Source organism: Terrapene carolina, unplaced genomic scaffold, assembly GCF_002925995.2.
Source record: "Terrapene carolina triunguis isolate 2854851 unplaced genomic scaffold, T_m_triunguis-2.0 Scaffold113, whole genome shotgun sequence".
Taxonomy (NCBI): Eukaryota; Metazoa; Chordata; order Testudines; family Emydidae; genus Terrapene; species Terrapene triunguis.
Window position 1 is genome coordinate 20346138 of NW_020664464.1, and position 24808 is coordinate 20370945.

General features: G+C 41.0%; 1 protein-coding gene across 5 annotated transcripts in view; it reads left to right on the forward strand.

Annotated features, from left to right (window-relative positions):
- Nucleotides 1-24808, forward strand: part of AOPEP (aminopeptidase O (putative)) — a 310109-nt gene that overhangs the window by 168017 nt on the left and 117284 nt on the right. For all 5 annotated transcript variants that reach the window (XM_029911714.1, XM_029911718.1, XM_029911717.1 and 2 more), the window contains 4 exons: nt 560-662; nt 782-889; nt 9557-9600; nt 20744-20804. In XM_029911714.1, the coding sequence (XP_029767574.1) occupies nt 560-662; nt 782-889; nt 9557-9600; nt 20744-20804 (316 nt within the window). The remainder of the gene's footprint in view (nt 1-559; nt 663-781; nt 890-9556; nt 9601-20743; nt 20805-24808) is intronic.

Here is a 24808-nt window from a genome sequence, read left to right on the forward strand (position 1 = left end):
AGGGAGGGAGGCGAGGGAGAAAAACCCCCCGGACATTTTAACCTTGTTACCAATTCCTCCCGGACGGCTATTTGGAGACGCAAAAGCCGGACATGTCCGGGGAAATACGGACGGATGGTAACCCTACTTTAGGTCTGTGGGGGTGGCTTAGGGCTTCAGTCCTCTGGGGCAGCTTCTGTCAAGGCTCATGGCACCAGAGCTCAGCGCTTCAGTCCCGTGGGGTGCCTGGGCTCAGGGCTTCAGCCCCATGGGGCATGTGGGCTCAGGGCTTTCACCCTGCAGGGCACCAGAACTCCAAGCTTCAGGCCCAGGGCTCCAAGTGGCCCTGCTTTGCGGACCCACTGAAATGGCTTGCAGTCCCCCAGTGGCCTGTGGACCCCCAGCTGAGAACTGCTAAGCTATTTAGCACAAATTCAGATCCAAAGTAGAACAGAGACTAATGTAGTGAGTAGAGTCTGAAGATACCAACCTATTATAATCATTTTGGGCAATGAAAGTTTGTAATGCATTAGTTCTTTACTCACTTATCAACAGTTTAATTGATTTGCAATCATTTTAGGCCAAACAAAGAGAACACAGGAGAAGTGAGTGAGTCTGGAACATGCATAATCAAACACGGTCTTAATGCAGAAAAAATCTTCATGCAGGTTCATTACTTGAAGGTAAGAGTGCGAAACTGACCTAACTGAAGCTGATGTTACCAACACATTTATAAACACTTATTTTTGTGTATCCTTTAATTAATAGCATCATCTTTGTCTTTGGCACTGATTTCTTCCAGGGCTATTTCCTTCTGCAATCTCTAGCCAAGAGAATTGGAGAGGCTACATATTTTGAATTTTTAAGAAAGTTTGTGCAGAAATTTCATGGACAACTGATCCTTTCTCAGGTACTCTGCTGGTGCTTGTTTCTCAGTTTGTTGAAAAATAAGTGACTTTTATTTTTTGTTTGACTATTTAAATCACTGGTTTTGGAAATTTAAAATGTGGCTAGGGCATAGGACACTGAGTCAGGAAACTTGGATTCTGTTTTAAGCTCCAATATGAACTCCGTTTTTCCTAAAGCAAGTCACACTTCACTTCTGTGCCTCATTTTCCCTATCTGTAAAATTGAGATGATATTTACTGTCCTTTATAAAGCACTTGGAATCTTGCATAAAAAGTGTTCTACAAGTGATATGTATATATATATTATTATTATTTAACACTTCATGGCAACAAGGGGGTATAAATTGAGATCATCCTGCTCCAGAAGTACAGACCTCTGTCACTTGAACTAAATATAAATTCCCATGAGCTGTTAGCAGTAAAAACTAAATACTATGTATATACTGGAAGGATGCAATCCTACTCCCTTGAGGTCAGTGGCAAATATTCCATTGAAATCAATGGAAACAGAAATCTGTTCTTAGTATAATTGATATGAGATACTGTATCTGATCTTATAATAGTATATACTCTATTGTGCAGTCATCACTATGGTGTTGTCTGAGTGTCTTGAAGTTGCATTACTGTCAGACTGACTCATGTGCACCCGTTTATTCAGGTACGAGTACCTGTATCAGACTTTGATCAGATAAAGATAATTTCATGTAAATACATTGAAGGTGGCATGGAAACAGAACCTGCATTTATATTTGTTGCATTGGACTTTCAAGATTCTGGACTTGGATGTGTATTTGGAACATTGGAAGCACATTGCAGCAGTTATGTGCTGAGTTAAACTGGGTAATCAGCAAGTGTAGGAAAAATAGTGACTGCTAAAGGTGGCTTTAAGATCCGCTCTGAAAGGAGATGATTCTTTTTAAAGCCAGGCTGAAGAATTTCAGGGAAGAGACTTGCTGCCTAATTGCTAACTATTTCTGAGCAGAGTTACCTAGTCTCATACTGTACCTTGCTGCAACGAAAGAAGAAAGCTGGGAAAAGCTATTCCATGACTCTATCTGCTCCAGTAAAAGAACAAGCTAGTAGTACTTATACCCATTCTTTAGTCTTGTGTACACAAGGTGCAGCTCTACCACTTGAGGGAACATTGGGCACCCTAAGGTACAGAAGGTTCCCACTGCTTGCAGCTGTTTTGAATACCAGGTCAATTAGACTTCCTTGGAGAAGTTTTAATTGGCACAGAGTAAAAAATACCAATCACTGTCGAAGACTTGTCTACACTAAGGCTCCCAAGTTGTGAACACCAGTGTTTTAGTGTTAGCACCAGCTGGAAACTTTTTTGAAAATTATTGCAAGAAAACAAGAAGCCCTTAATTTGACTGCAGGAAAAGTTTTGGATTGGGGTAGAAAAAGTCAGCTTGTTGCAGTTAGATCTACTAGCCTGACAGGAAATCAATTAAGTTAGTGGATTGCATAAATATTGCAAAATGTTGGAAGGTCCCAACACATTAAGCTATTAGGTCATCCTAGCCAGATCATATTGCAGTGGTACTACTAATCTACTAGTAATCTTCCCTCTCACTCCAATGCTCTGCTGTAAAGTGTGAATTTGTAGTGTATCCAGCTGTTCTTTCACAAGCTGAAACATTTCATGCTTGTTCTCATCCCAGAAGCAAATGTTTGTAGTAGTTTGATAAAAATGTGTTGAGCCATTTTTGAGTTGAGAGTGAATATATGGCATTTTTCATCTAAGATTTCTCAAGACTCATTTTTTGAATATAATTAACTCAAAGAAGACTTTGTTTTAAAACTGCAACCTTGGCCGTGCGATTAGTCAAGATTGAGAAACATGTGCTTTCCTTTGTTTGAAGATATTTGATTTTGAAATAATAAAGTTATGGATGTTTTCTTAAAAATGCATCAATCATAGTGTATTTTCTTACACCAGAAAGACACACTAAAGTTTGATGCTTTGAACAGTCATAAGTGTCTATGGCCTTGGCTACACTTGCAAGTTACAGCGCTGTAAAGCCTCCCCCAGCGCTGTAACTCACTCCCCGTCCACACTGGCAGGGCACTTACACCGCTGTATCTCCCTGGGTACACCGCTGCAGGTACTCCACCTCCCCGAGAGGAATAACAGCAGCAGAGGAGTGGCTACGACTCACGGGTGTGAGTGTAAACGACTTGCAGCGCTGCACTAATCACCTTGTCAAGTGGCCAATCCTCTCCATTGTTGTGACCGGCTACAGGAATGCGGAAGTGCCGGTTTCAAAGCTCGTACCACAGAGAAAAGTAAACAGTTTGCAGCTTGCTTTGAGTGAGTAAATGAATGAGCAGGGGGCCGGGAGTTCGGAACTTGCAAAATAGAGAGCTGACATGCTCCAAAAAGCACTCTCTCTCCCCCCCACACTCCCTGACACAATCCACCCCACCCCCCCGTTTTGAAAAGCACGTTGCAGCCACATGAATGCTGGGATAGCTGCCCATAATGCACCGCTCCCAACACAGCTGCAAATGTTACAAGTGTGGCCACACTACTGCGCTGGCAGCTGTCAGTGTGGACAGACTGCAGCGCTTTTCCCTACTCAGCTGTACGAAGACAGGTTTACCTCACAGCGCTTTACAGCTGCAAGTGTAGCCAAGGCCTATGTTTGGGAATCAGAGGTGGCTGGAATGAGTCACAATGCCATTGCAACACTTCTGGTACTTTCTCAGCAGTTCATTGGAGACCAAATCCAAAGTTACTGGAAAGATTGAGTAGGAGTTTGATCTTACCCTTAGGTAGCAATCGGTGTACATTTCTAGTTAATCTAATTAATCAAGTTATGCTATGCTTGTAGACTATTTTGATTATCTACAGGTGCATTGCTTTTTAAAGATTTCTTTCTCTGCATATATGCTTGCTATAAACTCTGTCAACATTCACTTTATTTTTAATCATACACACAAAAACTATGTTAAAAAAACATTATTAAGATTGCAAAGTCAAGCACTCAAAAGTTAGGAAAAGCAAGAATTAAGGTTGCCTGTATCATTTCCTAACTATTGAGTGCTTGACTTTGCACCCTAATAATGTTGTTTTAACTTAATGCTTTTGTGTCTAATTTTCTACATTTTAAAAAACAAGCTGAAAAAACATAAATTCCATTGTATGGCATCATCTTGACATCTACATGAGTAATCAGCATGGTAGGAACCTTTGGACTCACCAGCCAGATCTCTGCTGCTTGAACTAATTCAGTAACTAATAGCAGTGATAGACTGCAATTCTCTATGTGGACTGGCACTAGAGGGGAATGAGACACACTTTGCTAGTGAGTTTCACAGATATTTGCAGACAGCAGAGGAATGGTGCATGAATCTTGGGTGCCATTCCAGGCTCTGGAAAGGAATGTGCTCTAGTGATTACAGACTCTTCTGTCGTCTACCTCCAACTTGTCCCTTTCCCTGTCCTGTCTCTTCTCCACCTCTGGCGCCTCATTCCAGTCCCATTCTCCTTACCTATCCAGTCCCCAGACTTCTCATCTCAGTCCCAGATTCCTTGAACACCAGTCCCAGTTATCCACCAGCACCCTGGCTCCTCAGCAGATCCGTCTTCTTTATATACTACCACCTTCACCCAGCTCCACTGGTACCCAGTCTCCTTGCCCAGCCAGTTCTAGCCTTCCTCTTGGCTCCTCATCCAATCTTAGTCTTCCCTCACTTACTGGCTCGCAGTCCCCCCTCCACCTGTTTCCCTCTCTGGCTCCTAGTACCAGTTTACCACACCCCCTAAGAAATGGGTGGTGCCTCTATCACTACCTACTCTAGAATATGGGATAGATGCTAATTTGTGGTTACCCTTCTTTATAGTAATGTAACGCCAATATTTAAAAAGAGCTCTAGAGGTGATCCTGGCAATTACAGACCAGTAAGTCTAATGTCAGTACTGGGCAAATCAGTTGAAACAATAGTAAAGAATAAAATTGTCAGACACGTAGAAGAACATAAATTGTTGGTCAAAAGTCAACATGGTTTCTGTAAAGGGAAATCATGTCTTACTAATCTATTAGAGTTCTTTGAAGGGGTCAACAAATATGTGGACAAGGGGGATCCAGTGGACATAGTGTACTTTAGATTTCCAGAAAGCCTTTGACAAGGTCCCTCACTGAAGGCTCTTACGTAAATTAAGTTGTCATGGGATAAGAGGGAAGGTCCCTTCATGGATTGAGAACTGGTTAAAAGACAGGGAACCAAGGGTAGGAATAAATGGTAAATTTTCAGAATGGACAGTGGTGTTCCCCAAGGGTCAGTCCTAGGACCAATCCTATTCAACTTATTCATAAATGATCTGGAGAAAGGGGTAAACAGTGAGGTGGCAAAGTTTGCAGATGATACTAAACTGCTCAAGATAGTTAAGACCAAAGCAGACTGTGAAGAACTTCAAAAAGATCTCACAAAAGTAAGTGATTGGGCAACAAAACGGCAAATGAAATTTAATGTGGATAAATGTAAAGTAATGCACGTTGGAAAAAATAATCCCAACTATACATACAATATGATGGGGGCTAATTTAGCTACAACTAATCAGGAAAGAGATCTTGGAGTCATTGTGGATAGTTCTCTGAAGACGTCCACGAAGTGTGCAGGGCAGTCAAAAAAGCGAACAGGATGTTAGGAATCATTAAAAAAGGGATAGAGAATAAGACGGAGAATATTTTATTGCCCTTATATAAATCCATGGTACGCCCACATCTTGAATACTGCATACAGATGTGGTCTCCTCATCTCAAAAAAGATATACTGGCATTAGAAAAAGTTCAGAGAAGGGCAACTAAAATGATTAGGGATTTGGAACGGGTCCCATATGAGGAGAGATTAAAGAGGCTAGGAATTTTCAGCTTGGAAAAGAGAAGACTAAGTGGGGATATGATAGAGGTAGATAAAATCATGAGTGGTGTGGAGAAAGTGAATAAGGAAAAGTTATTTACTTGTTCCCATAATATAAGAACTAAGGGCCACCAAATGAAATTAATGGGCAGCAGGTTTAAAACAAATAAAAGGAAGTTCTTCTTCACGCAGCGCACAATCAACCTGTGGAACTCCTTGCCTGAGGAGGTTGTGAAGGCTAGGACTATAACAGGGTTTAAAAGAGAACTAGATAAATTCATGGAGGTTAAGTCCATTAATGGCTATTAGCCAGGATGGGTAAGTAATGGTGTCCCTAGCCTCTGTTTGTCAGAGGGTGGAGATGGATGGCAGGAGAGAGATCACTTGATCATTACCTGTTAGGTTCACTCCCTCTGGGACACCTGGATTGGTCACTGTCAGCAGACAGGATACTGGGCTGGATGGACCTTTGGTCTGACCCAGTATGGCCATTCTTATGTTCCTAGTACTAAATACCTATCTTTAGAACCCTGAAATACATGCATTATAAACTTCAATTCTAAATCAAATATTTGTATAATACTTACAGAACAATAGGAGCATCCTAATTTCAAGGAAAATTGTAAAATGATAGCTATTGCTTTATTGTTAATAGATGTATATGCATTGTCTTTCTTCTTAATTTCCTCTCATTATCTTCTTGGAAAACAAAGAAGAGCCTGAATCAAAAAGTAGAGATTTTGTCTCACAGTAACTGAGACTATAATACAATACTAGTAGGACAAGAGATATCAGCTAATAATAGGTTATAAAACACTGATGAGATAGCAGATCAAGGGATCTGGCTAGATTAACATTTGAAGTTTCTATATAAATGGCATTGAGTATGAATACTTTCAGTCAGATTTGTATCATCCCTGTCACAGCTGTAATGATGCCAACAAATGGTAAAATCTTTTGGACAACAGTACTGACCTGGCCTGAATCTGACCTGATTTAAAGTGGAAAGGTGTATTCCATTACTGACACTTTGAACTAGGTACTCCCTCTCCTTTAACAATGTGATCAGTATTCAGCTGTTAGCCAGATGAGTTCAGGGAAAGCTCCTGGAAAAGATGGGATACCAGCAGAGATATATAAAGCAGCAGGTCCAGCAGCACTATCAGCGTTCCACAGCGTGATCATCAACATCTGGGAGGATGAAAACATACCACAGGACCTTCGCGATGCTACTATTGTCTCTCTTTTCAAAAACAAAGGCAGCAAAGCAGAATGTGGAAACTATAGAGGCATATCCCTCCTCTCTGTTGGAGGGAAGATCATCGCCCGCATCATCTTGAACTGCCTAATAGCCAGTATTTCTGAGGCAAATCTACCTGAAAGTCAATGTGGTTTTCGACCTGGCCGGAGCACAGTCGACATGGTGTTTGCTGTCAGACAAATACAAGAGAAGTGCATTGAACAGAACATGCACCTGTATGCTGTCTTCATAGATCTGACAAAGGCGTTTGATACCGTCAACAGGGGAGCCCTTTGGACCATTCTAACACGACTTGGCTGCCCAAGAAAATTTGTCCAGATTATACGCCTTTTTCACGACAGCATGACAGGCGAAGTATTGTCTGATGGAGCCACATCAGCCCCCTTTAACATCACCAACGGCGTGAAACAAGGATGTGTTCTCGCTTCTGTCCTATTTAACCTGTTCTTTGCATGTGTCCTTAACCATGCAGTGAAAGATCTGGACCGAGGTATATACTTGAAATACCGGCACGATGGTTCACTTTTTGACCTCCGTCGCCTGAATGCAAAGACTAAGACAGTGCAGAAACTCCTTCTTGAGGCACTCTTTGCTGACGATTGTGCCCTCATGGCTGACACTGAAGATGATCTTCAGCACATTGTCAACAAGTTTGCTGAGGCCTCGCAACTTTTCGGACTAACTATCAGCCTCGGAAAGACAGAAGTTCTCCATCAACCTGCACCTGGATCAAATGCTTCTGTCCCGAGTATCTCCATCGACGGCACTCAGCTGAAAGTAGTGGAGAACTTTAAATATCTCGGTAGTGTCATATCCAATGATGGATCACTGGATAATGAGATCAATGCACGAATATCCAAAGCAAGCCAGGCACTTGGCTGTCTGCGTGTCAAAGTTTTAAATCACCATAACATCCGGATGTCAACAAAACTGCTTGTGTACAGAGCTGTTGTTCTTTCATCTCTTTTGTACGGGTGCGAAACATGGACACTATATAGGCGTCACATCAAGCAGTTCGAAGCATTTCACATGCGCTGCCTCCGTAACATCATGAAGATCCGCTGGTAAGACAAAGTGCCCAATCTCGAAGTCCTTGAGAGAGCCCAGATGACAAGCATCGAAATGATGATCATGAAGTCACAGCTACGTTGGACCGGTCATGTCAGCCGCATGGATGCCAACAGAATCCCCCATCAGCTTCTGTATGGTGAGCTCTCCCAGGGCATCCGGCATATAGGTCGTCCACGGAAACGTTACAAGGACACCATCAAAGCCAATCTGCAGTACAGCAGTATCAAACCTAGGGACCTTGAGGACGCCGCCAGCGACAGAACACAGTGGCGTGCAACAGTCAGAAATACCTGCATTGCCTTTGAGGAAGACCGCTGCCGGCGTCTACAAGAGGCACTCGAACGACGTCACAGAGCATCAGCAGCGCACAATCCACTGACCGCGAACTTCCCATGCACCATCTGCAGCAAAATGTGCACCTCTAGAATTGGCTTGTATAGCCATCAGAGGGCACACCATGAGACCAACAACTGATGATCTGCACAGATTTGTCATCATCGGATCGATGGACTACCAAGAGTATTCAGCAAAACAGGGTGCCCCCATTCCCTAGGAATCAAACTTGCTGCCTTCAATACAACACTCTTTGCCAAGGGAGCAAGAGCTCGCTTTCAGGAATCATACTAAGCAATCTGTGCTGCAATGCACAGCATCACTAGGCTAATAGACCTGTCCCCAGTAAGATACTTTTAATATTAACAAACTTGATTTACTGCTAGTTAAAAATAGACGGTAAAAATTGAGAGTTATTTTTAATAATGCTTCTCTCCTGAAAACTGCTTGTGGGAGCCCAAGTAGTTAGTGTGTTGTATCAAAGTGATTCTGTATCAAAGTGATTGTTACAAAGAATGAGATTATGTTTAAAGTGATGAGTGCCAGAATACTTCTGGTATGCCAGGGGTAACTTTATAAAGAGAATGAACTGTATTTTTCTAGGCAGGGCTGGTTGCACCATCTATTATTAAGGTTGCCTGACACTTTGCGGATGTGCCTTTTGGGGGAAAAAACTATGTGAATGTGTAATTAAAGACTGTATCATTATGCAGACACATCAGGAGGCCAAAGTAAGGTTGCACAGGCAGCCTTAATTTCAGCATTTCTTAACTTTTCCTAAGTTTTGGGCGCTAGAATTTGCAACCTTAATTTAAGTTCTTCTAATGTAATTTTGTTGTTGTGTGTAATAGATTCAATAAAGACAGAATGTAGGATTGTGTTAAAACAGTGAGCAGTGTTTTCAGGTTCTTTTTCTTTTAACTTGTAACACCTTTCAGCTTGACTGGCTTAGAAAATTGACAGACAAAATATATGTTATCTATACAATTGAACAAAGTAATAATATAGATGAGACATAAATTTCTTTCTTATCAATCTCCTGTCTGCAGCTGTTTAAATTCTATTGCTAGTGACATAGACACAGTGTAATATTTTGATAGAGATATTAATTGTGGTGCTTTTGTTCCTTTTCCAGGATTTTCTTTACATGCTGCTGGAGGACATCCCAGAACAAAAAGGGTATGTGAGAATCAGGTTAGAAAAGATAAAGAAGGGAGTAGAAATCAGCTCTAAATATGAGTTGTGCCAACCAGAGATATCAGTAGGGGGGTTCTAGTATTACACACACCCCTGACAGGAAAGGTAAGCATAAAGATATTTTAATAGTACTGTTAATACTGAGGATACATCACACTTATGTAGCACCTAAACATTAAATAATTAGGTGCCTGACTGTCTTATGCACCCTTGAACATTTTCCCCCAAGTGACTCACCCAAGGTTACATAAGGAAGTCTGTAGTAGAGCTTTGAATAACCCCTGTTCTGTACTTTAGCTACAAAATCACCCATCCCTAAAACCATACAACTGCCAGTGTCCAAATACTGGGTCAAATTTTTCTATCCTTATTCAAGTACAAGTATATCTTACTCCACGAGTAATCCCCATTGTCTCCTCCACGACTAATCCCCTTTGTCTCCAGTGGGACTTCTTGAGGAATGAGGTGCAGTTCAAAGTGTGTAAGGAGATCAGAATCTGGCTCATCGTTAGATAATGGAGAACAGCAGTTCAGCCTACAAGAAACAAAAAATTGATCTTGTGAAAAGTAAACAGAAGATGTTGCTTGGTATTTTAGACAGCAAAAGGAAAAAACAGAAATGGAAGAAATATTGTTGCCTATAGTTGATAAAGCCTATTGGCCAAGGTAGCTCTCTGAGATATTTGCACACATCCCACTGTTCTCAGTGAAAGTTGCATACATGTTTCTGAACATCAGTATCCCTTCATATGGTCCATTAATTTTTCCATTTATAAACTGTCATAACTGCTTGGTTCACTGTTTAATCAGAAGGTCTAGAAGTCTTCATTCTAATTTCTTGCACTCTTATTCTTGTATATTCAGCTGCTAAAAGTATCTGAGAAACTTCAGATTAAACCTGCTTCATGATGAGCAGTATGTTAGATCCAGTATCAAAATTACAAAGTCTCACAGGACTTTTATACCTTTTATACCTCATGATAGGGGGAGTAATAATTTAATAACTAATGTGTCTTTCCAACTGCCAACTCTCGACCATTGCTGAGAACACAAGTTAGAAATATTGCCAAGTTTTATCAAGTTTGATGTGTTTTCTTAAAAATGTTTACATTTCAACTAAGAAAAATGATATTACCAACCACCCTTTTTTTCCTTTTTGGTGTCATTGAATTTTATTTTCCATAGTCATAAACATGGAGGAGAGAAAATGATGTATTTTATTGTAAAAGGGTTAATTATTACATAAGGTCCTGTAAAATATTTGGGAGCTGGTTTGACCATAAACTGCTCTGTTTTTTGCAAAGTGGTCAAAATAAAATGTGTTTGAATCATTTTACTGATCACAGTTCTGCTGTGTATTGGAAATAAAGGGCCAGTACACTCTGCACGCTGGATGAGACATATGACTTTCTCCAGTCTGTTCCACCCCTACCATATTTTCATGGCCCAGGATCATTGGAGATAATAGAGTGAGGGAGATAAAGGGGATGTCTTCTGTTGACCACCAACAAACATTTGCATTAACATCTTGACAATTATCATATTTTCAGTTGAATGCAAGTCTACTACCAAAGAGGTATGTGTGGTAAATGTAGTGTAGGGGGATACGTGTTCTGAAATGTGGACATTTTGTAGATACTGGCATTTCAAAGGTTATGTAATTGCTTCACACCTTGGAGAGTCCAAGAAAAGATTATGGAAATGAAACTTTCAGTTTCTGCTATTCTTTCGTGTCCCAGGACTTGTGAGCTACTGAGCATCCTCATTTCCCATGTAAGTCAGGATGTTTTCAGTACCTTGTAAGGTGGGTTCCCCAAAAGCATTGTGAATGTGCTACTTTTCTGTAACCCAGGGGTTAAATATCAGCTATTTAAAAATTGTCTCTAATATTGGGAAGAACCAGATTATTTATTATGTGGCATCATGAGTTTAGTATATAGCAGAAAAAGATATGACATGATTCAATGGTGGGAAGTCAAAGCTTGACAAATTTAGACTGAAAATCAGGCATACATTTTAAACAGTGAGAATAATTAACCATTGGAAGATCTTACCAAAGGTCACAGTGGACTCTCCATCTCTGACTATTTTAAAAATAAGATTGGATGTGTTTCTAAATGATCTGCTCTAGCAATTATTTTGAGGGAGTTCTATGGACTATGCTATACAGGAGGTCAGACTAGATGATCACAGTGGTCTGGCTTTGGAATTTATGAATCTAGCCCAGACTCTTTTTTTTTTTTATCTTTCCAAAAATACCTCAGGAATAATACTTGTTTAAATAATGAGAAGTGGTTTTCTAGCTCAAAAATGGTCAGGAAAAATAAGAAGTCTAGTTAGGGAAGTTAGTTCATTTTAATGACAATATGCTCTTTTTTCCATTTCTCACTTTCCCAGTGCTTAGACTTGGTGCAAAGTGTTATTTGAACAAGGAAACCAATTTTTGATCTAGATATGTGCCAAGATATTTTCACTTTTAGTAAGATCACTGCAAATGAAGTGTGGCTCCAGTTGCTCTTGCATACCCCTGTGGAATGTAAAGGCAGATTTTCAGATTCATGGTAATCTATTTTGTAACCAGACATATGATATACCTGAATTTGTCTACTGCCAAAATCACACTGGGTGCAGAGATCAGTGGTAATGCCAAGAATAACAAAAGGTCATCTGTACATAGAGCAGGCTTTTATTCCTTGTGTGTTGTAATGATGCTTTTCTATTACTGGACATTCTCTGTTATGATTTGTATAGACCTTAATAACTTGGGTAAAAAAGCAAGAGCAGAAGAGGATTCGTTGTTCTTCCAAAATTAAATTTGTCTCAACATCTTCCATTGATGAATGTTTCATCACACATGATTTCCAGGATTGGAATGAAATGCATTTAAACATAAGAGCTAAATCTAAAAAGCCTCTTTGCACAAAAATGGCAGATCTACCCAACCCAATCAAATATCATTTTAATACTAAGAAAAGCCCACTAGTTGGATGGTATTAAACACCCACAGCTCCTAATGTTTGTGATGAAGTGGTGGCCCTTATAAAAATGCTTAATGGTATAAATTTAGGCCAACCTCCTGCCTTCACTTCTGCCCGTACTGTCGACAATAGTGTTGTATTGGTGTAACTGAGAACAGAATTTGATCTGTTGTAGATTTTGGCAATGAGAATTCCTGGATTATCATTGACTGAAAACAGTCATATGACAACATGGCAATTTTATATAGTTTATATGTTGGAATAATGCTAATTATTTTTCTGTTATTGGGTACATCAGGTGAGGTCTAAAGGACTCTTGCACCAAAGTTTGAGTTTCCCTCCAGTATAGGAGGGCTTTAATTTTTAGTCACAGATGATTTTTCAGTTGATACCTGTTGATCGGCAACTGCATGGAAGAGATTCTTCTCCATTCAGATGCAACCTCCCAAGTGACATCCCCATTGATTTTGTCTTCCTTTCAGACCTACAAGAGATCGTTTTAAGGGGTGTCTATACTTATGCATGCAGAGTACAGACTCTGCACACCCAGCTAGCATGGGTATAAATAGTGTAAGTGGTGATGCATGGCTTACGTGAGTAGAGTGCCCTACACATCTAAACCCCGAGGGTATGTACCCTACATGGCTTTCTACACACCCAAGCACATCTACACTGCTATTTTTAGCAGTGTAGTGTCCTGCTGCCTCCTCACTGCCAAAGCCTTTCCCTGCTGCAGTGAAAGGCTCCAGCAGTGAGAAAGTGCTTTGGCAGCTCCCCAGTGCTAGAGCCTTTCCCCACTGCCTGCCCCTTCCAGAGCCTTTCACTGCCACAGTGACAACTGTGGACACAGCCTGCCTTTCACTGCAGTGTGTAGCTACACATGTAGTGCCTGTAGTCTATACACTGCGGTAAGTGTAGACATAGCCTAAGTGCCTGGTTTAGAGGACTGCTTCACATTCTGCCTTGGCTCAGTTCTGAAGGGACCTTGGCTATTGAAAACTCTCCTCCAGGGCAATATCCTCTGATAGGAGGCGAGGACCAGATAGGGTAGAGGGCATTATATATTTGCAGGCTCCTTGGTCTGCCTCCTTTCTGCTAAGGAACTTTTTGTATGAAGGACTAAGGGCCAGAGCAACTAACAGATGTCTAAGGGTATGACTACATCAGTGGAAGAGGTTTTTCTGTTGATGCAGGTAATCCACCTCTCCAAGAGGAGGTAGCTAGGTCAATGGAAGAATCCTTGACCTAGCCATATCTACACTATGGGTAAGTTGACCTATGTACTGTGCTTAGGGCACAGAATTTTTCACAGCCCTCAGTGATGTAGCTAGGTTGATCTAAGTTTTAGATAAGACCAGGCCTTAATATCAGTGCCTGCCTCAGTCTGCCAAGTCTGCCCTCCTGAGCGTTCCTGTTTAGTGTGGACTGGTCTGTCCCAGAGGCTCAGGTTGTCTTGGCCTTCCCCCAGCAAACCTGAAATGTTTCTCACACATGATTGAAGTATCTTATTTTCTTCTGTTTGACTTCAAAATCCACTGCTATCATAAAAAACAAAACAAAACAAACCCAAACCTGCTTTCTCTTGTACCTGTGCATTATACTGCATTAAGTTTGATCATAACTCCCAGTAGCCTTGTTGCCCCCAGGACTCATGATCTTTAGCCTGTAAATTGATCCTATTCATATTTGTGCAACATGTGAGCCATGCAAAGTCCCAGTGTTTTTAAACCCCTGTTACAGAGGGTATGTTTCATCAGCTCCAGATAAATCAGAATTGCAGCTGCTTGAGCTCTGTGTGTCTAGTCTTCTTGAGTAATTAACTTCTATTACTTTTGGCTTTTTTTGATTTTTGTTATTTCATTTGCTTCCGCAAAACAAATATAAGATAAAAAGTAAAGCTACATTTTCCATAATATACTACAGACTAAGTATAGCTTGTAACTTTATTTGTAACTTTAATAACTATGACCTAGTAACCACCTTCCATGTCTTCATAAATTTCCAATTTTTCAACATACTTGGCTAAACAAGTAGATCCTGTCTCCTAGATTTTTATTAACTTACTTTCTTGGGTTAGAAAACTGCTAGTCATGATGGGGGAGATTTTTCAAAGGCACAGCTGGCTAATAGGCATCTAACTGCCAATGAAAATATTTCAAAATCTCCCTCAAAATGTTTTATTTCCTCCAATTTTTCTGTAAATTACTATACATATGCTGGTTGCAAAAAATAATCCATCAGGACAACTTAACAGGTAGTAGTAAAAATCACTACTTGGATCTTGGATTTAATCCTTTTTGGATATATGCCTAGTCATGTTACCAGAATAATTTATCTTGAAAATGGTCATGTCAAAGAATTTGTACATCCAGATGAAGAAATAAAAAGAGATACTTGTAAAAGTATTTTCAATTGGATATGGCAGTCTTCTTACCCTCCTTTACTAAACTGTTATATATTTTTAATGTGCACTTTTAACAGCTGCAATGTTCCACAACAGAGGTGGCTGCATTTCCTTGTTAGTGAAGTGATTCCTATATATAAAGTTTGTAAAGTGCTTTGGGATGAAAGTCCACTATTTAAAGCCTTTTTATGATAATACTAATTCTGATTAATAATTGTATTATAATAGCATCTAGGGGCCTCATCTGAGATCAGGGCCTCATTGTGTTGGGGCGAGTACACATTAATAGATCATCCCTAGTTTGAGGCTCTTACAGTCTAAATTGATAGACAAAAGGTAGTTAAAAGGAAGTATTACCCCCATTTTACAGAAGGGGAACTTAGTATATGGAGATTGTGACTTTCCCAAGGTCACACAGGAATTCTGTGGCAGAGCTGAGAAGTGAACCCAAGTCCCAGTCCAGTACCTTAACCACAAGACCACTCATCGTCTTTTCTTTTGTCCCAGTTCAGCAAATCACTTAAGCACGAAACTTAAATGTCTTGGTATCAATGGAATTTAAACATATGGTAAGTACCCTCTCTGAATAGGGATGCTTTTCTGAATTGAGGGTTCTATAAATATCATGGTGTAGTATGTGCTTCCTCTAAGATGTGGATCTTGCTGCAGTAATCTATGTGTAATCTGTTTTTCTGGCCTGATTCAAAGCACATGAAGTCAGTGGGAGTCTTTCCATTGACTTCACAGGGCTTTTTGGTTAGACTCTTTGTCAACCCCAGAATGGATCTTTGCCACATGCTCTGGACAGGGGGTAACGCTTGAAGACAACTTGGTTATGTCTAGTGTAGGATAAAATATGTTGTTTTTTAAGAACGTTAGCTGGAATGTCCCAGCTAATATGTTCTAAAACTAGTGGAGACAAGGCATGTTCTACTTTAACATGTGCTAGCTGGATTAGTTGAAAAGTGGGTGGAGCCCAAATCAAAAGGATCGGCCACTGTAGTAACCTTTAAAAATAGGCAGCATTAGAGTTTCAGTACAATCTGAGCAACTTCTTAGCTTCATTTTTTTCCTAGATTAGTATGGTGGCTGAATAGTGTCATAAACTCCTTTCAAAGACAGTGTTTTGAAATGTCCTGCTGCTGGCTCTGAACTTAGAGAAAGCTAAACTAAGACTTAGGCATTGTAAAGCTGCTGCAAATGAAATGTCATTATTTTGCATTGATTTTTACTAGAAAATCTTACCCTTGTAGTATGGCTGTTCTCTAAAAGCTGCTGTAAAATTGTCATCATGAGGTTCTGTGTTTATTGTCTGTTAATGAAAACCAGATCAAATGTACTCTATTTACAAGTAAGAGGGTTTTTCCCCCTAGCTGCTACATTTACAAACTCAGTTTAGAATCTAAAAGTCAATTTGTACTCTTTCTGACTTTTGCAACAGCGGTAATAAAGATTCTGCAGTTGGAATGTTGTCAGTAATTCTGATGATGATGCATGAGACATAACAGTATCCAGCTCACTTTCTTTGAATGCTGTGTTGATTCTGCAGTGTTAACAAGATTGAGAAAAAAGTAAAAAAAAAATTAAAAATAAAGACAATAGATTTGACCCATAATATATATATGGAAGGCAAATCTGTTGAGTTAGAAGATACCAGTTTTACAGTCACATTTCTGATCACAACTGTACTTGGCTCATCTTCTTAGAAAAAGAAAAAAGGTAAATGTTGGGAATGAAAAGAAATCAAATCAATATGTAAAATTAGAAATAACATAAAAGGGAATCTTCAACCTTCCCAATTAACCATCCTGAAATTCAAGTTAATAATTGTATACAGTGTAATTTCTTTAATAAACTGTATTTCTTCCCACTTACTTCAATGTTCTGAATTTCTCTGTCTCAGAATAGTATTTATTATTTAATTTTTCATAATATAACATTTGTACTATATTGCATCCTACATTTCTACATAATGCAACAATATAGCATCATGTGGGTGTACATAATTGCAAACAATAGCTCTGATTATTGTGGATTATCCAAACCACAGGAGTTGAAGGTGAGGTCTGAATGCTGGAATCACGTTAGCATCAGTGACAGACAGAAAGGGCATGCTGAGTCTAAGGGTATGTCTACACTACCCGCCGGATCGGCGGGCAGCGATCAATCCAGCAGGGGTCGATTTATTGCATCTAGTCTAGACGCGATAAATCGACCCCCGAGCGCTCTCCCGTCGACTCCTGTACTCCACCTCCGTGCGAAGGTCTAGTGCAGTGAGTAGATCTAGTGTCAACTTCAACTATGTTATTCACGTAGCTGAAGTTGTGTAACTTAGATCGATTCTCTCTCCCCCCCCAGCGTAGACCAGGCCTAAGGGACCTAACAATTAAATGCTCTAAACCCAAAAGAGGTGAACAAATAGCCTGGGACCTTTAAAAGCTGGTCAAATCTGGTTTTAAATAATTAACCTAAATGTAGAATGCTACCTTGTACAAATGTAATGCCTATGTTTAACGTACTCTTGGTTATCTGTAAAAAAAAAAAAAAAAAAAAATCAATTTCCATAATGATCAGACATGCAGAATTGTGATTTCCTGAAAGTTCAGGACCCCAGCTAAGTGGAAATGCTTCTGTTTGACTGCTGTCATTATTTGAACCACCTGATCTGAGAAAAAAATATCTGTTCATAGCATAGTCTGTTGTCTTATAAGTTAAAAGAAAATTTTAGTACAGGTAAGCAATACTCTTATTGATTTGGAGGGATTTCAGGCCTGTGCCTGAGTTCATCCCTCTCCTTAATACTGCTAAACCATTCTGCCTTGGGATGAATTTATCCCTGAACTTTTGAAGAAAAGGGTTTTTTTGCCTGTGGAATGTACCAGATTGCTCACTAGCATGTATTATCAAAACATTTTCTCGGGAGTGGATAGACCTGGACTCCGACCACAAAAGGCTTCATCCCCATTCACCATCCTGTGCAAATAACTAGGGCATTGCAGACAAGCTTTCAAATAGTATGGCATGAAACAGAAATACATCTATACTTTTTTAATTCCATCCTCCTTGCTCCCTTTTCCCCTAGTTCCTTCCCATTCATTTCTACAGATGATTAGTATGCTGTGATCTCCCAGATATTTGGGAATGCCCTAGCTACTGAAAGACACAAAGTGACAAATCTGAGGAAGGATTATCTTATGGGTAAGGCATTAGATCTGGATTCAATTCCTGGCTCTGCCATAGACTTCCTGTGTGATGGTGAGGACGTTACTCAGGATCAACTTGTGCACCTCTTATTCATATTGTTGAACGGTTACATATATGAGTAGTCCATTGACTTCCCCTTTGGGACAGAATCTGCCACCGTTAGTCACAGTGAACAGTACTTTATTCCTCAAGTAGACAAAGCGCGGTTCACACCGGTGGTTTTGATCGGTAAAACTTCTGTAGTTCCTATGTATGTTTTTTTCACACCACTGAACAACAAAAGTTTGACTGACAAAAATACAGGGTAGACAAAACCTTAGACAAGGTGGATAAGGTAATATCTTTTATTGGACCAACTTCTGTTGGTGAGAGAAAGCTTTCGAGCTACATTGAGCTCTTCCTCAAGGTTAGGCACTCAGAGTGTCACAGCTAAATACAAGGTCAACAGATAGTATAAGTAGTTAGCACTTATTCTAAGGGACCATTCAAAGTGAATATTTGCTAACTACTTATGCTACACTATCTGTTGACCTTGTATTTACTCGTTCTTCAAATGCACAAAGGTGCACTCCACCCTCATTCTGCAGCTATTCAGTCTGTAGTTGAATTCACTTTTTCTTGGGACAGTGATGTCAGGATACGGCTTCATGAGCCACGTTAGGGGCAGATATGCAAAACTGTATGTTAACCACATCTCTTCTGGGGAATAAAGCCCCTTCTTCCCCACCGTGGTACAATCCCGACCTCCTTAGTATCCTGACATCATGAACTTTTTCTATGTGTTCAATGTTGGTGTTCATTAATCTATCCCTGTGGTCTACTAAGCCTTGAAAAATGAGTAAATACTAACCTTTGTGGGTAACATATTCACTGGTCTCTTTTGGTGGACAAAGTATTGGGATGTGTGTTTCATTGATGGTCCCGGCACAGTTTAGAAACCCCATCCTCTGAGATCCCACTATAATTTCAGAGACTTGGTTATGGCAACTACCAGTGGGTAGATCACAGTATTGATAGTATGTCAAACCTGTACAACCATCACCCCAACAGTTGACTTCCCATCCAAGAACTCGTTTGCAACTGACAATCAGGTTGCCAGGTGTTGCCGGCTTCCAAAGGGCAATAGCCACCCACTTTTGCACTGGTAAGGGTTTCTGAAAATAAGTGGTCTGGAGCTGGAGGATTGGTGCAAGATGCTCGCACAATTCTGTGAAGGTCTGCTTCCTCATTCAGATGTTCTGTAGCAAATGGTCATCATCCCAGGTTTCCACCTCGCCATGCTAGTTCTCTAGGAATAGAAGCAGCACTCCCCCCATGGGCATACTGTTGCAATCCCAGCATTCAACGTGTGTTCCATGGGACTCCAGTGGATTTCTATTTACCTTTTTGGTCAGCTGTCTTAGGCATCTCAAATTTTTCTGGGCCCATTCTGTCCAGTATCTGGTACTGGACTGCATGAATATTTGTCCTACAAGCTGAAGCAGAATCATACCATCAGGGATTTGCTCCATGTCTTCAATAAAGTTTGGCAGAAGGGAGAGATTACCGGAAGTTGCCGTTGACAAATGTGTGAAGGTGGCGTACAGTACCAGCTACATGTAGCAAGGCAGTTCTCAGAGTGTCTCCTGTGACAGAAAGGACTGTGGGATATTGTCCCTGAAATGATAGCACTACTATCACATATTAAAAATGGCCAGTGTGGACATGAGTATATGCCTGTGCACAGTGTACAACTGTGACTGGCACAGCATATGTGGACGCTCACTATGGGTACCAGGGTACGTCTGCTAACAATACATGGACAAGTATCCAGAGAAGCAGGCAAGTGTACATGTAACTTAGGATGCAAATTTAGGTCCTCATCATACAAACACTTATGTACATGAGTAACTCAGTCCCACTGAGTTCAAATGTGACAGATTGTTTCCTTTCTTAGCAGTTATGGTTTCAGAGTGCATTGTGATTGTACCATAAATGTTATCAGGGAGAAAAGCTGACATCCAAATATATTGGATACTTACCAATTTTAAGGAGGATTTAAGTCCAGCAGTGCATTTTAAAGTCCATAAATCTAGGGCAGTTCAGACTTCATGTCAGTTTTAACTCTGGCATTTTTTCCTTTTATTTTGGTTGCTCCCTCAATAAAATACTGATTTTGACAATCTCCAGTTAATTTTGCTCCCTTTGTTTTTTTTTCTCAGAAAAGAAAAACAGAAAAGCCACACAAACAGAACCATAGAGCACCTGCTCATGCTTATGTGTTTCATAAATGCAGCTTAGCTTCTTGTACTTTTTCTGTCAGCTTTCATAATCACTGAATTAATCATTTTAGTTTGAAAAACATAAAATCAGATCTGTCTTAATTTGCAAGTGTCATCTCTGGTAATGTTATTAATTAAAAAGAACAAGAACTGAATTATAAACTACTGCTATAGTCTGCAAGGCTTTTATTCTGTTTTTACACAATATGTTTTTCTCTAGAAAATGTACATATTTGTGTAGGTATGTTCCATGAAACAAGTTTAATTTTATTTTAAAGGTACGGGCTATCTGTTGAAAATATCATCCGGGCCTGGCTTGACACTTCTGGAATACCAAAGGTAAATGCAAAGTATCTTTTCTCAATAAATTTCAGACAATGACTTTTTGTTCAAATCCCTGCCTCACAGGTATGGCACAAAATAAATCTCTGTTTTGATGACATCTGTTCTGCATGCCTTTATACTGTATAGAATGGGACTCACCTTTTTATCAGTTACAGGTTTATCAGTTGCAAATAAGCTGCCAAAGGAAAATCTTTGAAACCTTATTTTATTATTAAATATTCTGATCATTGGAAAGTGTGCTGTAAGGTATTGTAATGAGGTTCACTACATGTAAGGAGCACTGTTTGCCAATGTCAATTTGTGAATTACTGTTATAGCCCTGCTGACAGCAGTAACGTCAATAAATATTAAATTATCTGTACTTTGATATTTCATGAATGTTGAGTATTGATCACAGATCTTCCCAATCTGTTACATGAATTATGTGTGTTACAGAGAAGTGCCACCTCTACTCTAGTTAAGGTGGGGGAGGGATAGCTCAGTGGTTTGAGCATTCGCCTGCTAAACCCAGGGTTATGAGTTCAATCCTTGAGGGGGCCACTTAGGGATCTGGGGCAAAATCAGTACTTGGTCCTGCTAGTGAAGGCAGGGGGCTGGACTCAATGACCTTTCAGGGTCCCTTCCAGTTCTGTGAGATGGGTATATCTCCATATAAGGTTGAGCATCACTTTCTGTTGAAAGGTTGACTATTGTAAGTTCTATGCTCTGCCTCTTGAAGGTGATTGGTTGTGTTAGTGGTCCAAATTTGTGGTCATTTGAGCCAGGGTCTCCTGAGAGTCCACCTAAAAAAACATTTCACAAAATCACCTGGTTCTTCTAACTCCTTTTGTGTACACCTCAGGCTCAAACTATGGTGCTGATTCTTCCCAAACTGACCTCAGGTGCTTGGGATTTATCTCAACTAGTTCATGGTACCCACTGTCCCCTTGGGGAAGCAATATTGAAAAAGGTTTTAAAGGTAAAGTTTGTAACTCCAGGTCAGCACATGCCAAACTGAAGTGCCTACTGTCACGGAGTATGGGGGAGTCAGGGCTCTGCACCCCCCACTTCCTGCGATTCACCATGACTCTCAGTCAAACAGAAGGTTTATTAAATGACAGAAACACAGTCCAAAACAGAGCTTGTAGGTACAGACAACAGGACCCCCTCAGTCAGGTCCATCTTGGGGGGCAGGGAGCTAGACCCCTGGGGCGCTCCCTCCGTTTCCCCAGCCAGCTCCAAACTGAAACTCCCCAGTCCCTCCCCTGGCCTTTGTCTCTTTCCCGGGCCAGGAGGTCACCTGATCCCTTTGTTCTCCAACACCTTCAGTTGGCACCTTTGCAGAGGAGGGGACCAGGCCATCAGTTGCCAGGAGACAGCGTGTCGGCCATTCTCTGTGCAGACACCATCACACTGGCCCTCTCAGGCTCTGCAACAATCACACCCCCTTATCCCACCACCTAGATACTTAAGAAATGCATAGGGGAAACTGAGGCACCCACACAGTAGTCAGTGAAAACATTATGACCATTCCCACTTCGTCACACCTACAAAAAGTGAAATGCGTGTGTACAGCAAGATTAGGGCTCTGTGGAAGCCAGAAGGTTTGCAGGCAATGTGGTATCTCAGTAATTAGGTGGCTCAGGGTGACTATCACTGCTCATTGAACATGAGCTGCACCCATGCACCATGAATTTGAGCCCTACCAGCGGTAGCTTTGAGAGAATGTGTTATGCATGTTCCCTGCCCTTTTGCCTGCATTCTGCAGGGGTGCATTTTGGAAGTTTTGCCCTGAAACCAAGCCATCTGGTTTAAGAGTGACATTTTAAAGTACTCTAAACCAGATTCTGATTTTACTTTAGAAGTATTGTCAAGGAAATCAGCATTAATTAAATAGAGGGAAGATGAAGGACTATAGTAATCAGTTAGGGTAATGTAATCATAACTCATACTCTTCACGGGTTTCCTGAACAATGGAACTGAGTGTGATCAAAGGAAAGCAAATTGTTGGCTCATTTGTTCAAGGTGTTTCTGATAGACAGGTCCCCTAACATGAGCTGCTCATAACATTTTCAGATTCTTATCACCTTTTTGGTCCTGACCTAGGGAATATTGGGTGTAGTGGTGATTTTGGAGCAGCGGGGAGGGGGAGGAATGCGGGTGTACTAGAGCAGTGCAGGAGGTGTGAGGGTTGGGAAGGTATAGGGTGGTGGCTCTGCTCCTCTGCTAACCTTCATCCTTAGGGCTGTGCTCTGCCATAGCTACTGAGCTGCCAGCACACACCCTACACAATGACTCTTATTAGTGCAAGAGATCATCTAAACACTATGTTTTTGAAAACCCAGTTCAATGACTAGAGTTCTGATGAAGAAAAATGTAGTTTTGCTTTGGTTCCTCAATGATTAAGGATTTTTGCTCTCTAGGAGCTCAGAAACATGGACACCAGAACTATAAGGAGGAAAAATTGGGCACCTTCCTCTTCGGAAGGGAAGTGGAACCATCTGTGCCCTCCTCCCGCTCCCTCTCTACCCTACAAATACTCCTTACCCACCACAGTTCCTCCCTGTTGCATCTCCACCAGGCTGAGGAAGGGGGGTCAGTGGCTCCCCTTTCCTCCACTGCTCCCTGATCAGTGAAATAACCCAGAACTCCCTCCCTTCCCATGCTGACTTCAGCAGTGGGGAAAGGGCTCCAGGCTCACCCTTCTCTTTGATGCAGCTGTTCCTAGGGGGAAAGTGTGGTTGCAGAGCAGCACAGGAGAATGTGAGGAAGAAAGGAAGGAAGGTCAGAGTTGTGCAGTGCGGGATCTAGGAAGGCTTCAGCTCTTTCCCCAAACTCTAGATCTCTATTATCCCCCTCTGCATTTCTCTCCCTGCTTCATTATATGTTCCCACAGTGCTGAGACCATGATGGGAAAAGTGATGAAGCAAGTTCAGTGCATGGCATGAGCACACACTGCTGAGAGTGAGTCGAGAGCTGAGAACAGACACGGTAGATCCATGGCAGAGGCATACAATGAAGACACTGGGGTGGGAAATGGAATGGGGATGTTCAGTGCCTGGCGCTGTACGCAGCACTGAAATCATATTTGGGAGTTGAGAACATGCTCAAGGCATTCACCAAGCATACTGTGCTGAAACCGGGTGAGGAGTTGAGAACAGGCCTACTCAGTGTTTGGTGTTTGGCTACAAGCACTGGAACCAAGGGAGGGGGAGATAAGAACACCCAATGAGATGACGAGTATCAGAGGGGTAGCCGTGTTAGTCTGGATCTGTAAAAAGCGACAAAGAGTCCTGTGACACCTTATAGACTAACAGACGTATTGGAGCATAAGCTTTCGTGGGTGAATACCCACTTCGTCAGACGCATGCGTGTTCACCCACGAAAGCTTATGCTCCAATACATCTGTTAGTCTATAAGGTGCCACAGGACTCTTTGTCGCCAATGAGATGAGTCAATCAGTGCACACCTTTCAGAACTTTTGTTTCGAGGTTGTATTAATCTCGACTGGGTATTCTCATTTAGCTAAGAACATCTAATTGAGATGACTGGGCCACTTCCCACCTCGCTGATGCTCCTATACTGCTCAGAGTAAGCTGTAGCTGCAGACTTAGGGTCAGGAAAGGGAGGAGGACCTGGAATTATTGGATGGGGGTGGATTTATCTGCTTTGGAGGATGGTGGGGCAAGGTGATTTGAGAAGAAGAGACTGATACTGGTCTCCTCTCACATACTTAAAGTTACTGTAACTTACATGAAATAAAACTTTCAAAATATTGTGAAATAATCCGTGTTTACTCTCCCTCCCCTGTCAACAACTCCACACTCAAAAACCACAACCATTATCACCATTCGACTACAGCAAAGAGCACAGGAGGGGGGAAGATGATTTATAAACTATGTAGCATCTTTAACTTATCCTTAGGCCTGGTCTACACTAACCCCCCAAGTCGAAGTAAGGTACGCAACTTCAGCTACGTGAATAACGTAGCTGAAGTCGACATACCTTACTTCGAACTT